The 16,150-nt window shown below is 52.8% G+C and overlaps 1 protein-coding gene across 1 annotated transcript in view; it reads left to right on the top strand.

Annotated features, from left to right (window-relative positions):
* The window catches only part of cpamd8 (C3 and PZP like alpha-2-macroglobulin domain containing 8), a 55,148-nt gene that overhangs the window by 17,516 nt on the left and 21,482 nt on the right, over nucleotides 1-16,150 (top strand). The window contains exons 15-28 of the mRNA XM_088907315.1: nucleotides 930-1,122; nucleotides 1,342-1,517; nucleotides 2,003-2,152; nucleotides 2,340-2,501; nucleotides 3,302-3,444; nucleotides 3,936-3,998; nucleotides 6,154-6,385; nucleotides 6,969-7,122; nucleotides 7,818-7,960; nucleotides 8,516-8,567; nucleotides 8,993-9,291; nucleotides 9,403-9,628; nucleotides 10,290-10,466; nucleotides 11,641-11,722. Coding sequence (XP_088763441.1) covers nucleotides 930-1,122; nucleotides 1,342-1,517; nucleotides 2,003-2,152; nucleotides 2,340-2,501; nucleotides 3,302-3,444; nucleotides 3,936-3,998; nucleotides 6,154-6,385; nucleotides 6,969-7,122; nucleotides 7,818-7,960; nucleotides 8,516-8,567; nucleotides 8,993-9,291; nucleotides 9,403-9,628; nucleotides 10,290-10,466; nucleotides 11,641-11,722 — 2,252 coding nt within the window. The remainder of the gene's footprint in view (nucleotides 1-929; nucleotides 1,123-1,341; nucleotides 1,518-2,002; nucleotides 2,153-2,339; nucleotides 2,502-3,301; nucleotides 3,445-3,935; nucleotides 3,999-6,153; nucleotides 6,386-6,968; nucleotides 7,123-7,817; nucleotides 7,961-8,515; nucleotides 8,568-8,992; nucleotides 9,292-9,402; nucleotides 9,629-10,289; nucleotides 10,467-11,640; nucleotides 11,723-16,150) is intronic.

Below are 16,150 nucleotides of genomic sequence, written 5' to 3'. Positions count from 1 at the left end.
GAGCGAATCAAATTAATGAGCACAGGTTGTGCAGCAGACATTCCACCACAGAAACGTCACAATGTGATCTGCATGCGGAGTTAAAAAGTGGCATTTCTCTGCAAAACCATCTCGAAGTCAAAAGCAATATTGCTAAAAGAGGTGTATTCACAAGCCTGCTGGTTTACAATATCATAGGACCGCAACACGTCGTCGGAAGTTTTGTTGCCTCATTCTGAATCGCTGAACGTGGCGCTGCACATACCTGGAAATGTAGTCTATTTTGTGATGTAAATTGGAGTTTTTGCAAGTTGCTGCATACTTTTTACTTTCATTGTCTTTGGAAGTGCCAAATCTTTCTAAACCCGAAATATAAAAATAGTGTTGCAGTTCCCCTTTAACTGGACCAGTGTAACCCTTCGCTCCAGATCTCCAGCCTGCTCTGGTTTTAAGTCCTGTAACACCTACGGGAGCTGTGCTCCACAGCGGTGAAGAATGGGGAAAGACTCTAGTGTCCATCAGCATGTTAAGTGCCTTAATCAGATCAGTTCAGCTGGCAGCTTCTTGCAGCTTTAAATGTGTTGGCCTTTTAAAAAAACCTAGCTATCCTGCTAAAACAGTAGTCCTACAGATCTAGGATAGGGGGCTCCCTAATTTGGGGACCAATTTAAGAAATTTGTAGGATTAAGGCTCAAGACCAGAGTTACCCCCTCAAATCTAATCGGATGTTTACTAGACCCTCAGACAGCAGGGAATTCTGGTCCAGTTTATCAGTGCAGAGCTTCAGGGCACATCGCACAGTTCAATGTAGCCCATCCTCTTACACAACCAGAATTTAGGGACTAGTTTAAGCATTTAGACTTGCAGGGCTGTCTCTCTGAAGGCATGGACACACAGTTCGGAATATTTCACCATGTTTGTTCCTGTCGTTCTTGTGGGTCTGTGTGTAGGTGGGTCGGGAAGCCCAGATTGCTCTCAAGTCAACCTGCCCGTGCAACTTCTCTCTGCATTACGAGATTGCTTCCCGCGGCAACATCATCCAGTCTGGCCTCCAGCCCGCCAATATCACTCAGTACCGGGGCAAGAGGGCTGCTGTCACCTTCGACAAGAACATCCACACCACAGCGCCCCCTAGCGCTTCTGGTGAGTGCTGAGCCTGTCCCTGCAGGCCACAGATTTGCTTATTGCAGCCTCTGGAGGATTTTTAATGGAGAGGTGAGTTCCTCCTGCTGGTTTAGATTAAGACAATCAAAACGTTTGCAAAGGCTTTGAAGGAAGGGGGTGATCTGGAGATCTGGAGAATGAAAAATAAAGGGGGTGAGCCGAGGGACATCTCTCATTGTCTCTTTCCGCCCCGCCCAGGGGCAGCCCCCCCGCCGCTGCCGGAGGAGACGGACAGCTGTGTGGCGGTGCTGCGGTTCCTCGTGACGCCCGCCATGGCCCCGCTCAGTCGCCTGCTGGTGTACTACGTGCGGGACAACGGCGAGGGTGTGACGGACAGTATCCAGCTCCCCGTGCAGCCCGCCTTCGAGAACCAGGCACGTGTATACTGTCCACAGCGTCCTTCCTGAATGTGGCGGTGTGTGGCGGGGACTGGGGTGTGTGGTGGAGACTGGGGTGTGTGGCGGGGACTGTGGTGTGTGATGGGGACGGGTGAGTGGCGGAGACTGGGGTGAGTGATGTGGACGGGTGAGTGGCGGAGACTGGGGTGAGTGATGTGGACGGGTGTGTGCCAGAGACTGGGGTGTGTGCCGGAGACTGGGGTGTGTGATGGGGACTGGGGTGTGTAGTAGAGATTGGACTGTTGGACTGTGGCGGGGACTGGGGTGTGTGGCGGGGACTGGGGTGTGTGATGGGGACTGGGGTGTGTAGTAGAGATTGAACTGTGGTGGAGACTGGGGTGTGTGATGTGGACGGGTGTGTGGTGGAGACTGGGGTGAGTGGCGGAGACTGGGGTGCTCTATGGCGGTGGTGCTTCAATATCTTTAGAGGATCAAGGACATCACTGTCTGTCCATCTGCAGGTGTCCATCTCTCTGTCCACAAATGAGTCGATGCCAGGAGACTCGGTCAGTATCCGTGTCCGAGGGGAGAAGGGCTCCTGTGTGTGTGTGGCTGCAGTGGACAAGAGCCTGTATCTCCTGAAACCTGGCTTCCAGCTCACCAAGGACAAGGTAAGTGAGAAAGAGGTACTGGACCTGAACTCAAACTAAGTTATTACATTAATTATAAAGAAGTTAACTATAAATTAAAATAAGGCATTACGGTACTTGACATAGCTGGACTAAATTACCAGAGAGCATTGGCCTTAGGTGTTCCATCAGTTTGTGCTGTACTGTCTGCTCCTTATTCTCCCTCCAGGTCTTTCAGGAGCTCAGGGAGTTCGACGTCTCGGATGCCTTTGGAATCCCAAAGGATGAGGGGCACTTCTGGTGGCCGGGGCTGTCGTCACGGCGACGCCGGAGGTCCTCTGTGTTTCCATGGCACTGGGACATCGCCAAGGACGCCCGCTTTGCCTTCACTGTGAGTCTGAGGGCCCCGCCCCCTGCGCTGCAGCATGGTTACTTGACAGGACTGCCTTTACAGCAGGGGGGCTGTGTCTGGGCTTTTCTTCCTAGCCATCTCTTAATTGCTTAATTGACCTCATTGATTAATTGTTCCAAACTGATCCTTGAGCCAGTGACCTATAATCAGTGCGGACCTTTCCCTGTGTCCCATCCAAAGGGCAGTAGAAATACTTTCTGAATTCAACAAGTGGCTCTGTGGCTCAGGATCTGCGCCTGTGGCTGGAAGGTTGCCGGTTCAAATCTCGCGGCCGGCAGAGGAATCCTACTCCGTTGGGCCCCTGAGCAAGGCCCTTAACCCCAGCTGCTCCAGGGGCACTGTACAATGGCTGACCCTGCGCTCTGACCCCCAGCTTCTCTCCCTGTCTGTGTGTCTCATGGAGAGCAAGTTGGGGTGTGTGAAAAGACAAATTCCTAATGCAAGAAATTGTATATGGCCAATAAAGTGATCTGATCTTATCTTAAGTTCTAAAATTAAAAAAACAGGAGTTGAACTGAACAACATTGATCCTGCAGAGGGTCTTTGTTCTATCCAAGTTCTTAATTTATTGACCCAACTGTTTGGCTTCATTGGTGAAAAAGGACACTTGTTCCAGGGTATTTAGTGATGTGGGGAGACCCGTGCACCCCTGTGACTTTCAGGGAAGAGGTGCGACCCTCTTCTGCTCTGTAAGGTTGAATCCCTTCGTCCGGTAGTCATGGTAACACCCGGGCCGCTGTTGCCCCCTGACTGTGCCGTGCTGTCTGCTGGTCGTCTAGGAGACGGGGCTGGTTGTCATGACGGACCTGGTGAGCCTGAATCACCGGCAGAGCGAGGGCATGTACACCGACGAGGCCGTGCCCGCCTTCCAGCCGCACACGGGCACGCTGGTGGCTGGCATGCACCCCTGCACCGTGGCGAGGTAACGAGGTGGCGCTACCACCGCAGCTGGACGTCGGGGATAAGCGGGAACAGGGATGTGGGATATTTGGGATTGCGTGGGATCGGATGAAAGAGCGGAGAGAACTGCTGCCTCGTGGCGCTGGGGCACCGGATTGAATTCCGCACTCTGGGGTGCTGTCTGTGTGGAGTTTGCATGTTCTCCCCGTGTTCGAGCGGGTTTCCTCCCACGGTCTGGTAGGTTAATCGGCTTCTGGGAAAATTGGCCCTAGGTGTGAGTGTGTGTTTGTAATTATTGGTCTGTGTGCCCTTTGACTGCCCTGCCATGGACTGGCGACCAGTCCAGGGTGTACCCCACCTTGCTCCCGTTGCTTGCTGGGATAGGGTCTAGCTCCCCCGCGACCCTGTACTGGATACTGGATGGATGAATGGATGAATGGCTGGAGCACCAGGAATTTTAAGGGAGAGCCAACAGAAATGAAAGTGACAGGTTTCTGTTGTGTTGTGTTGCAGAGCCGAGAGGCGCAGACGGTCCTTCTTCCCGGATACGTGGATCTGGCGCTGCCTCAATGTCAGGTACCAGCTCAGCCTGGCTCTGCCTGACTCGGTCTGTTTTCTCAGACACTCTGGGCCCTCTAGGTTCACATCACAATGAATCAAGTGCTTTGCATATTACATCACCTCCCCCCCCCCCCCCCCCCCGACTGAAGTGCAGCTCCCATCTGAGTGACACACAGCACGCAGATCTGGTGGGGGGGGGGGAGAGAAACTGCTGCACCAGCTGAAATAAGGGGGAGTTAAGATTGCACATGCCCAGCCCAGAGGGGGAGACCGTTTACGGCCTGGAATACTTGTGAACTTGCAGTGGAAGAGAAACTATTTACGTCAGCCTTGAGCATGAGCATCTGAGTAGGGCCTGTGATGCCCAAGGCCAGATGTTTGTCTCCTGTATATTGCATCAATCCCAGTGTATACTGCAATATACAGTTTGTAACGGCAATAATCACATTTTTACGACTTTCCTCACGGATAGGAAGGTATGTGTTTTTAATCACCAGGATTGTTTTCCCGGTCTTTTCCTTTTGTTTCGGATCCTCCTCTCCCTCTCTCTCTCCCCCCCCCGATGCTCTGGAGGAGCGAATGGTTACACGGATCACATATTTTGGCCCTCGCCCAGAGTCGTGAGTGCTCTCATGTGTGAGAGTAAAAACCTTGTTGCTGCTCGTGGGCTGTCGTCCCGGAGGAGCCTGGGACCGGGGCGCGGCCGGCGAGACGGAGGTGCTGGAAGTTGTGCTGGTGCATGGATTCTGGAGCGATTCCAGGATTCGGAGCAGGGGGAGAAGCGAGCGAAGGGCACTGCAGCACACGGATAAGAGCTTCTCCGGTCACGCGGCGCGCCCTTCTCTCGCGCCTGGGCTCTCCGAAGCCGGCTAGCTTCTCCCTCCGTGCCTCAGCGAGGGAAGGAGTCCGGCTCCCATTGCGCAGCGGCACGATCCGTTTCGGGTCTTTCTGCTGCGGGCTGTCTTTCCTTTCTCATCAACTGCACAACTAACAGCCTTGCGCCTGTCGAAGCAGATTTATTTCACACGCAGTAAGAAGCATGATGTGTCCGGCAGCTGGCGCTAGCTTCGTACAGCTTTTGAGTTCGAGCCTTGCCACTGGTAAAACATGGAATGGCTTGGACTGCTGTGCAGCCGGAGTCCCAGAACTGTTTATAACCTTTATTGATCAGGCAATAGAAACTTATAATGAATAGCCAGGGCTATTCACCCTGTTTCCAAATCGGTCTGCTCCGCTGTAGCAACACCCTGTGTGGTAATTGGCATACTGATCCTACACATTACTCCTATCCTGGAGTCCTTGCACTGGCTTCTGGTCAAATTCCGTGTAGACTTTAAAATCCTCATGCTCACCTGTAAGGCTCTGCATGGCTTGGCACCTCAGTACCTGTCTGAACTATTATCGCCCTACTCCCCACCTCGCAACCTTCGCTCTTCCAATTCTGCTCTCCTTACTGTCCCCCAAGCCCGTCTACACTCTAGGGGTGACAGGGCCTTCTCCTGTTATGCCCCCAAGCTCTGGAACTCTGCCCAAGGATATCAGAGAGTCACCTTCTCTAAACTCCTTCAAATCCAGACTCAAAACCCTCTTCTTCAGAAGAGCCTTTACTGAACTGGTTCCATTCTTCACCCCTCTGCTCTTCTTAGTACCACCATCCACGGTCTCCTCTGTATATTGCAGTTGTGTTTAATTTTGTGTGTTCTTTTTATTTGTCATTCTGTAAAGCGCGTTGAGAAGCCACCTTTAAAGGCGCTATATAAAATAAATGTATTATTATTATATTTATTATTATTCTTATTACAAAGTACCCATGAAACTGTTAAGTATCTAGGAGGAGCAATTGCACTGCTGCAGGGCATCGTCTTACGGTCATCTGCGAGAGACAGTAGGCGGAGGGGTTTAGGTTCCTAGAGGGTCAAGAGTTCCGGTCACCGGTGCTGTGGTATTATACGCTTGAGACACACCTTGTCCTGGTCGTTCCTCTGCACCCAGCTCTGTCGGTGGGTCCCAGCTGAGCTCTGTCCTGTCCAGAGACAGACATGTGCCATGTGTGTGCAGCGCCGCAGAAGCTAGCAAAGCACTTGAGCAAGAGGCGAGAGATCTCGAATCCGCCGAAGCTGGAAATGAATAAATCCAGCAATCCCGTTTCACTCGTGCGCTGTCTTGGCAGTGACATCACCGGAGAAGCCGAGCTGAGGCTGGACGTCCCGGATTCCATCACCACCTGGGTGGCGGAGGCGATCGGCCTGTCGGAGGCCCAGGGGCTGGGCCTGGCCCAGAGCGCGGAGCTGCGCTCATTCAAGCCCTTCTTTGTGGACTTCACCCTCCCCTACAGCGTGATCCGGGGGGAACAGACCAAGGTCCTCCTCACAGTCTACAACTACCTGCCCACCTGTGCCGAGGTGAGGCGGAGAGGCTGGGGGGCAGGGGCTAGGGCTAAACACTACCAGCTGGAAGGCTGTGGGTCCGAGCCCCAGCTGCTGTTCCCCTGAGCTGGATACCTCACCCAGACCCAGCTGGATGAGTGGGGGCAAATAGAAGTCTGTTTGGATAAACGCATCAGCCAGACAGATCTGTATCAATGTGAGAACTTAGCGGAGTTCTCTCTAGCACAGAAACTTGTTGGAAGATAATAATAATCATCATAATACAGAACATTTCATGAACTTAATATATATATTTATAATATATAAATATAATATTTAATTGCTCTTAAAGTACTGTAAGTGCAAAGGAGAGAAACCCATAATATTGTATCTTAAGGGAAACATACTGTCATTAATGATTGGACTGGCAAGATTTATACAAGTCAAAAGTTTGGAATATTATGCTGCTGATGAGATGCAATAGTTCAAAGGTTATCTGCGAAATGTTTAGGAATGGAAGATAGATTTAAAAACTATTAAGGCAGTTCAGGGTTCAATGGTTTAAGTCTGAACTTATAGTATATAACCCTGCACTGTATCTGTTCCACCCATTTCCCAGGTGCACATCAAAGTCTCTGTACCCAAGGGGATCAAGTTTGTGGGGCATCCTGGGAAACATCACCTGACCCGGAAGAAGTGTGTTGCCCCTGGAGAGGCCACGCCCACCCCCATCGTCCTGTCATTCACTGAGCTGGGTGTGGCCAATATCACAGGTAAAGCACACTCCCATCACGCTGTTCTAACCTGTTTGTTGAACTTACAAAAAGAGGACGCAACACTGATGGTATGCTTGATGCCAGTTTCTTAAAAGAGTCTGTGCTTTTTATAGATGCGTTGTTCTGTGTCAGTATGGCGGGGGCTGCTGTGAGCCTCAGTACTCGCACTGTGATGGTATGGCTCAGCTGTAGGTGGGGCTTTTAGTGTAGGCCTCAAGGAAGTCTTCCTCGAGTTTAGATGACTGTGCTGTAACTGTGTAGCCCCCGAGTCCGAGCCTGTTCCAGTGGAGACTTGGGTGTGTGGTGGAGATTGGACTGTGATGTGGACTGGGGTGTGTGAGGCGGAGACTGGGGTGTGTGAGGCGGAGACTGGGGTGTGTGATGGAGAGACTGGGGTGTGTGATGGAAAGACTGGCGTGTGTGGCGGGGACTGGGGTGTGTGGTGGAGACTGGGGTGTGATGGAGAGACTGGGGTGTGTGATGGAGAGACTGGGGTGTGTGATGGAGAGACTGGCGTGTGTGGCGGGGACTGGGGTGTGTGGTGGAGACTGGGGTGTGTGATGAGGACTGGGGTGTGTGGCGGGGACTGGGGTGTGTGGCGGAGGCTGGGGTGTATGGTGGGGACTGGGGTGTGTGGTGGGGACTGCAGTGGGGCTCAGCTCTGCTTGTCTTGGCGCTCCTGTCTGCTGCAGCGCGGGCCGTGGCGTACAGCGAACCTGGCTGCTGCACGGACGGCCTGCAGGCGCCCAGGTCACCGAAGAGCCCAGAGGACGCGGACACGGAGAGGAAGGCCCAAGCCGGGCTGGACCATGTGCGGAGGAGTGTGCGGGTCGAGGTGAGAGAGAGAGACGACCTCAGCCGCACGACCGAGCCTGATCATGGGGGCCGAAGGTGGGAGTAAAGTGAATTGTTAACCAGCAAGACAAACATTTGCCTCAATTAAACCTGTGCTATCCTGAGGAGCACCTGCTGCAGGCCCTGGAGCTATAAACCAAGAGTGGTCAGCAAGCTTAATTGACACTTAATTGCTTAGTTGGTCCTTAGTCTCTGAGTGGATCTTTAATTCTTTAATCCTACAAAGAAAGTGCCAGGGATGACTTAGGCCCATTATAAAATCTTTATTAATTTATAACGTCTGCACAAAATGCGTAAGGCCAAAAGACAAGGGTTCACAAACACTTAATATGTAGTGTGTTAAAACTCATTTAAGAATTGAGCACCTCTTGAATTCTCCTATAACCTACAGCATAGTGTGTTTTGTTTACTCTGGACCGCCACACCTCACACAGCCTGGGACCACGCAGTACAGTAGCTCTGCTGGAGTCCCTGGGGGGGTCCGTCTTCCTCGCAGGGCCTGACGTGTACTGTACGTGTGTCTTTCTCTCCACAGCCGGAGGGCCTGCCCCGAGAGTACACCTACAGCGTCTTCTTCTGCCCCAACGGTCAGTACGCCAGAGCACCCTGAAAAACACCGTGCACCCCACACAACAGGCTCATCGGCAGGGCGCAGATAACCGTCTTTTTAAAATCGCTTGCAACTAAAAAACGGTAGCGAATGTCTTATAGGGTCCGAGTCCCCCTGTCCTCTCCCCAGTGTCAGCTCCCGGTTCTTTCCAGCTTTTCATACAGCTTCTCGTGAGCTTAATTACAGCTTCCTGGTATTTCTCGTGAGGTATTCATCAGTTTTATTGTTTCAAATCCGCAGCTTTCTGAGAGCTAAGTCACGTATCAATTAAGGTTTCAGTTAAATTACGAAGAGCTCAGAAGATAACAGGTTGAGCCAGGCCCTGCCTGTTGTCGATGCTCAGGAGTATCATTGTCTCGCTATTGTTCTGGTTTCTAAAATCGCCCACCCCCCCACACCCAGAGAAAATCCACATCTCCACGCCCAACAAGTACGAGTATCAGTACATGAAGAAGCCGGGGCGCATGACGGGGTTCGTGGTGGCGGTGAAGGCGCACAACGACGCCCACGTCGCCCTGTCCGCCAGCGCGCACGACACGGCCGAGATGGTGGAGATCGTCATCGGTGGGCACCAGAACACGGGCACCTGGATCTCCCTGGGCAAGATGGGCGAGGCCGTGGCCAGCGCCGGCACGCCGGGCATCCTGTCCTGGGACGAGTTCCGCAGCTTCTGGATCAGCTGGGGCGGCGGCCGGGTCCAGGTGGGGGTCCAGGTGCCGCCTCTTCCTCCTCCCCTCTCCCCCCGCAGCGCCCGGGCTCACCAGGCTGAGGGCGGGGGGGGGGGGTGACGGCTCGACTCTGCTGTGCCGCAGGTGGGCCACGGCGCGCAGCCCTCCGACGCCTCGGCCATCGTGGAGTGGGCGGGCGTGTCGCCCGGGCAGGTGAGGCACATCGGCTTCTCCACGGGCTGGGGCTCGGCGGGCGAGTTCAAGATCTGGCGCAAGGAGGACTCGGACGAGAACCACAACGAGGCCTTCACCCTGGGCGTGCCCCACAACATGGTGCCAGGCTCCGAGAGGGCCACCGCCTCCATGATCGGTGAGCGGACGCCCCTTCCGGGTGGGGGTACCCCATATTCCTCGAGAGCCGCAGGGCCTTTCCTGTCCCTAACCCCCTGAATCAATAACAGTTAATAATAATAACTCATTGCACTTCTATAGCGCTTTTCTGGACACTCCACTCAAAGCGCTTTACAAGTCATGGGGATCCCCTCCACCACCACCAGTGTGCAGCCCCACCTGGATGATGCGCCAGTCCGCTCCCCACACACCAGCTCTCAGTGGGGAGGAGAGCAGAGTGATGAAGCCAGTTCAGAGATGGGGATTATTAGGAGGCCATGACTGGTAAAGTCCAGAGGGAAATTTGGCCAGGAGACTGGGGTAACACCCCTACTCTTTTCAAGAAACACCCTGGGATTCTTAATGACAACAGAGTCAGAGTACTTTTTACAGTACAGTGTCCCCATCACTATACTGGGGCATTAGGACCCACACAGACCGCAGGGTGAGAGCGCCCCCTACTGGCCCCACTAACACCTCTGACCAGGCTCACACCTGCTGGGCTTCAGTGGGCTGCCAGCTGTGAGCTGCAGAGTGATAGAGCAGTATTGACGGGGGATAGCTTGAGGTTCGAAGAGCCCTGTGAAACCGACTGGCCTCTCGCTTGTCTGACCATGTGCTCTGCTCCCGCCCTGCCTCAGGGGACGTGATGGGCCCGACCCTCAACAATCTGGACAAACTCCTGCGCCTGCCTTTCGGCTGTGGGGAGCAGAACATGATCCACTTCGCCCCTAACGTGTTCGTTCTGCGTTACCTGAAGAAGACCCGACAGCTCAGCCCGGAGGTGGAGACTGAGGCAACGGACTACCTGCTGCAAGGTGCGTAACTCACCTGGGAGACCCCCCAGCTCAAGACGCTGTCGCTCGGTTAGAGCACACACCCCTCGAGTTCGAGCCTGCAGCAAGGGCGATATTCGCAGTACGTCACACCAAGGCAAGCTAATAATAATAATAATAATTAATAATTGCTTACACTTATATAGCGCTTTTCTGGAAACTCCACTCAAAGCGCTTTACAGGTAATGGGGATCCCCTCCACCACCACCAGTGTGTACCCCCACCTGGATGATGCTCCAGTCCTCTCACACACACCAGCTCTCAGTGGGGAGGAGAGCAGAGTGATGAAGCCAGTTCAGAGATAGGGATTTATTTGAAGGCCATGATTGGTAAAGGCCAGGGGGAAATTTGGCCAGGACACTGGGGTTACACCCCTACTCTTTTCAAGAGACACCCTGGGATTTTTAATGACCACAGAGAGTCAGGACCTTGGTTTTACGTCTCATCCGAAGGACGGCGCCAGTTTACAGTACAGTGTCCCCATCACTATACTGGGGCATTAGGACCCACATGGACCACAGGGTGAGTGCCCCCTGCTGGCCCCACTGACGCCTCTTCCAGCAGCAACCTTAGTTTTTCCCAGGAGGTCTCCCATCCAGGTACTGACCCAGAATTGCACATGTGCACTCTCAGTCACATAAGCTGCACATAGCCTCACACACACTGCAGTCATGCAAACAGAATCAGACCCAGTGTCACAAAGTGTTGCATTCGTGTGGATTCCACACAGACACACAGCAGTCACATATGGCCCACACACTATCTCAAACCCTTTGCTACCCTTTGCTGTGGAAAATCATTGTAAAATGCCTGGAATTAAAATTCAAAAAGAATGGTGCTGGTATACAGGAATAAAAAAAGAAATGAATATGTTTTTCCATTAAAATAATCTGGGGGAAAAGCTGATTGAGAGTAAACAGCGCAGCACAGCTCAGGGACACAAAAGGTAGTATGTTTTTTTTATTTGCACTGTAATTGCTTTAATTGCGGCACAATTTATTTCCCAGAGCTGTGCTTTAAAGCTTAAGAGTGCGAAGAAAGACGAGTGTGAACTGTCTCGGTTCATTTCCAGCTCTGCCGCAGAGCCTGACGCGGGCAGACATACAGGTTCTGACGTCTCTCTCTTTCAATCCCATCACCCCCCCTGCTCGCACAGGGTACCAGAGACAGCTGACGTACAAGCGACAGGACGGCTCCTACAGTGCCTTCGGAGAGCGGGATTCCTCGGGGAGCATGTGGTGAGTGAGCTGGGGAGGAGAGCGCGTCTGTGTGGGCAGCAGCTCTGGGGTTTAGCCGATGGACCTGGGGTCTGGATCTCCTTCTGTCATGTAGAACCTCCCACCCTGTGGGTGACCCCCCTAGTCCGGCGCACCTGCCATTGTCACACAAATGTCCCTCTGATCCTGCTGGAACATGAGAATAGATACAAATGAGGGGAGATCCAGCCTGATGGCTTGCTAGTTGCCAATTGATCTAGGATCTCATCCAGATGTTTCTCGGAAGAAGACCAGGCTTCAGCAGCAAGACAGGGTAGATTGTGCCAGGCTCCCACAACCAGGCTCCCACAACCCTTTGTGTATAGAAGTGCCTCCTGTTCAGTCTTAAAGGCACTGCCTCATAGTTTCCCTTCATGACTAGCTCATCATGCGCCACCATCCTGCCATGCGCTTTAGAATTTGTCAACACTTTGCACACTCTGGGTTCGATTCCAGACCTGGGGTGCTGTCTGTGTGGAGCTTGTATGTTCTCATGTTCGTGTGGGATTCCTCCCACAATCCCAAGAACATGGCAGGTTCATTGGCTTCTGGGAAAATTGCCCTTGAACATGATCCACTTTGCGCCCTTTTTGCATTTGCCAAAACCTGCTCCTGTTCACGTTCAGATCAAGAATTGCAAAGGTTTCACTTCTCAAGATCCAGCGGAGCGTGTGGGTGTGTGTGGATCTATGTCTATGTGTGTGCCCCCTACACCCACAGAGCACCCCAGCAACCCCAGAATCGGCAGCTGTGGTTTCAGGCAATGGTGCGTGAGGAGGCCAGCACCCCGTACCCAGCACAGGGACAGAAATGAAAAGAAAGGGGGGGAAAGTCATGATTCATCCAGGGATATTGGCTGGGTGTGGACAGAAGGCAGTGAGTGGAGAGGTGGGAGCAGTATTGCAGCTCGCTCGCCTGTCAGCGTCCAAACTGAGAGCCCTGTGCGATGTGGTACTGTTTTCCTCCAGTATGCGGACGGCGCAAGCGGTTTTATTTTCCGTTTTGATTTTAAAATGCTCCGTGCACATCGACACATCAATGTACAGCGCACGCATGTACATTACATGTACACAGACACGGTGAGGGTGGGCCAGATTACACCACCTGCCCGTCCCAAAATAACAGAGGAATTGTCTTATTCTTCCACGGCTTTTCCACAGCTGGAATAGTAGACTCTGAATGAGCTCGGCGGCATTGGCGAGACGAGGCTTTGTCAGGTGTTTGTGCCTGCTCTGTTTGGTGCTCGGTGTTTTGGCACAGCTGTATTTAGGGCTGCATGAGAGGGGGTTCTGTGCCGTAAAGAGATGTGGCACGTTTTCCTGGCTAGAACAGTAAGAGTTAAACGCGATTCTCTGGGATTTCAAAACTGTGGTGACTAAATACCCAGGCATGCGCCTATGCAATTTATTAGCTGGGGGAGTGTTATTATATTTAATGGAGGCTCTTTCTATAAAACACTGAGTTAAGTAAACCCCTGAGTATTATACATAAACTCGTAATTAGCTCCCTGACACAAGCAAGCGAGGCTGGAATGATTTATTTGCTGTTAAAGGCCAGGCCCCGGGTTGCTCCCAGTGGCACAGAGCAGCCGTCTAATTACCTTGGTCTGCCAGCAGTGCTCTGTAGTGGTTTGCCCCCATTTTCATTCGACTCACGAGTTTGCCTTGTTCAGGCCAACAAAGTGGGGTTTCTCTGTTTGACGCGGAGGAGCAGCAGAGCACAGTGCAGGCCGGGGCCTGCTTTAACCCCTTCTCTCCTGGAGCCTACAGCAAGCGCCGCGGACCGCGGGGCTGGTGGGGAGGCAGCAAGCTCTCCGATTGGATAGGACAGCGGAGCATCCGGATCATTCTGTATCCAGGCTCCCGGGAAGCGTTGTTCAGGACCCTATGCAGACGGTTTAATCCGGAAGTGAGTGGAGTAGGACAACGGGGAGCAGACGACGAGGATCAGGGCAGGTTGACAGACGGGGGGGGGGGGTGTGACGATGGTGATCTGGTGCTCGGGGGGGGGGCATGGCCAAGGCGATCTAGTCCAAGACGTCCAGGGGGGATATCTGGGGCGAAGTCCAAGGTCCAGAACCAAGTGATCCATCTGCGACGAAACAAGACCAGGTTAAAAACCGGAGCGGGATCCGTAGCAGGGATGGGGAATAAAAACAGGATGACCAGGCCAGGCGCTCCGAGCCCCGGACTCAGATGGTCAGGACACCATGGTGAAGCCGATGCCGTCGGGTCACTCCTGGACCCTCTGGTAGGCGGGCTTCCGGGCGTCCACCTCCCAATGCTGAGCCCAGAATAGTGGGAGCGCCAGGATTAAATAAGGAGGGGCTGGATTGGGGGCAGGTGCATGAAATCAGCAAAATAAGAAAGAGCTGGAGCGCCCTTAAGAGGAGGGATGACGATCCCGACACATTCGCGCTGCTAAGCGCTCTCTCTCAGTCCTCTTTCCTGGGGTTCTGACGCCAGGCTGGAGAAACTCTACAGAAAAGGGTGTGTTAATAATAAATAAGCAGTGTGTTAATGTCATGGCACTTTTCATGAAAAATAACAGCATTTTTATGGAGCGGTTACTGGCAGTTGTCTTGGGTGGGGCACTGCAGCTCCCAGAGCAGGCAGACGGACGCTGATGTCAGAAAGCTCTACTGGACAGGAGTGACGAGTCGAGCTGCTCATGTCCCTCGTGAACCCCTGCAAGTCGGAGCGAAAAATAGAGCCGTCGTGCCCTGTGTCATACACATCTCCCCCTTCACACTTCACAGTGAGCAGCCAGATTCACAGTTCCCCTGCCTGTGATGTCATCTCGTCCCTGGAGAAGCAGCAGGATGAGATCAGCAGGTCAAGTAGCTGCTAACTACCAAACAGGCTAGACGGTGCCGAATCGCCCTTCTTGCGTAACACCCTTCTGGGGTTCTTAATGGCACCTGAGGCGTTCATAACGAGCTGGTTCCTAGCGATTGTGCTGTCTGTGCCCGTGCTGAATGGCACTCATGTCGCCAGCGTCTTCAGAGGGCCGACACCAAGTTGAGCTGACAGGTGGCCCTGCAGCTCGAAAAAGAAAGAGGCTAAATAATTTCCCACGATGCCCTGCCACTGCCCCGGCTTCCCAGGGGCACCCTGAGGTGGCCGTCCTGTGTCGGTCCTGGGTTCGCCTCGGAGCGTCAGGTGCTGATTGGATGTGGCGGTCCTCTTCCGGCCCGGGGCTCCCATGCCCGGCGTGTCTGTTTCCAATAAGTGGGGCACAGTGTTCTAGAAGTGTTCTAGACCCCTCAGTGATTAATCCCCAATCCCTGCGGAGAGCCGCAGCGCTGTGGAGAGCAGCTCCTGTCCTCCTGTGGACGGCTTCCGATGCCACAGCTTGTACACTAGGATATCTGCTTTTCCTTTCTTAGTGATGGTACCCTGTTCACATTGCAGACGTGTACTATACAGAAGGAATGCTCTAGTCCTATTCCAGAGAGATATACAGTATTGCCTATTGCAGAGGATGTACACTATTCCTGTTGTAGAAGATATACATTATTCTTGTTCCAGAGACTATATCCTATTTCTATTGCAAAATATTGTAACGCAACGGGGGCTCAGGCGGGCGCCCTTGCCGCATCAGGTCGGCCCCACACCGTCCGGGGCTCGAACCCGGGACTCCCGCGTCTCTCTGCAGCGACCTAGCCCCGTGAGCTAAAGAGAGATCTCTCCTCAGCCCACTAGCTGTGGTCCTGCTATCACAGGGAAGGGCGGTGACGTCACCTGCTCTGGTACGCCGGCTCTTACACAGTACCTGTCGGCCGTAAGCGTTACAATATATATAATTCATATTCCAGAACATATACGCTATTCCTATTTTCGGAGATGTGCACTATTCCTATTGTAGAAGATATACAGTATTCTTGTTCCCGAGAGTATATCCTATTCCTCTTGTAGAAGATACAAACTATTCCTATTCCAGAGGGCATATGCTATTCCTACTGTAGAAGATATATACTATTCCGGTCGTGGAAGATATACAGTATTACCATTCCAGAGGATATGCTTTGTTCCTATTATACAGTAGAAGATATACACTATTTGTGTTATAAAATCTGTATAGGATTCACATGTATAATATATTAGTATAAGTGGCAGTTGGTAAAGTCTTGGTGGAACATCTTCCTAGCGTTTCTGAGTGGCGCTGGGTGTTACAATCTGCTGAGTGCCTTTTTTTTTATATGTTAAAACTACATCAGCTCTGAACAAACGCAGAACAGGACATCGTCTTCTAAAGCAGAGCAAGGGCTCCGAGCTCTAGCCCGAGCCTCTCGCCTCTCCTCATCCACTAAATCATCTTTACAGCGTTCCTGCCCCCCCCCCCCCCAGCCGGGGCTGTTAAACCTGGTGACACCATCTTACTTAACGGGCTAAAAATTCCTGCCTCCTC

The sequence above is a fragment of the Atractosteus spatula genome, chromosome 28 (assembly GCF_055471065.1).
Source record: "Atractosteus spatula isolate fAtrSpa1 chromosome 28, fAtrSpa1.hap1, whole genome shotgun sequence".
Taxonomy (NCBI): domain Eukaryota; kingdom Metazoa; phylum Chordata; class Actinopteri; order Semionotiformes; family Lepisosteidae; genus Atractosteus; species Atractosteus spatula.
Note: the sequence above shows the minus strand (reverse complement) of the source record. Positions and strands in the feature narration are given on the sequence as shown.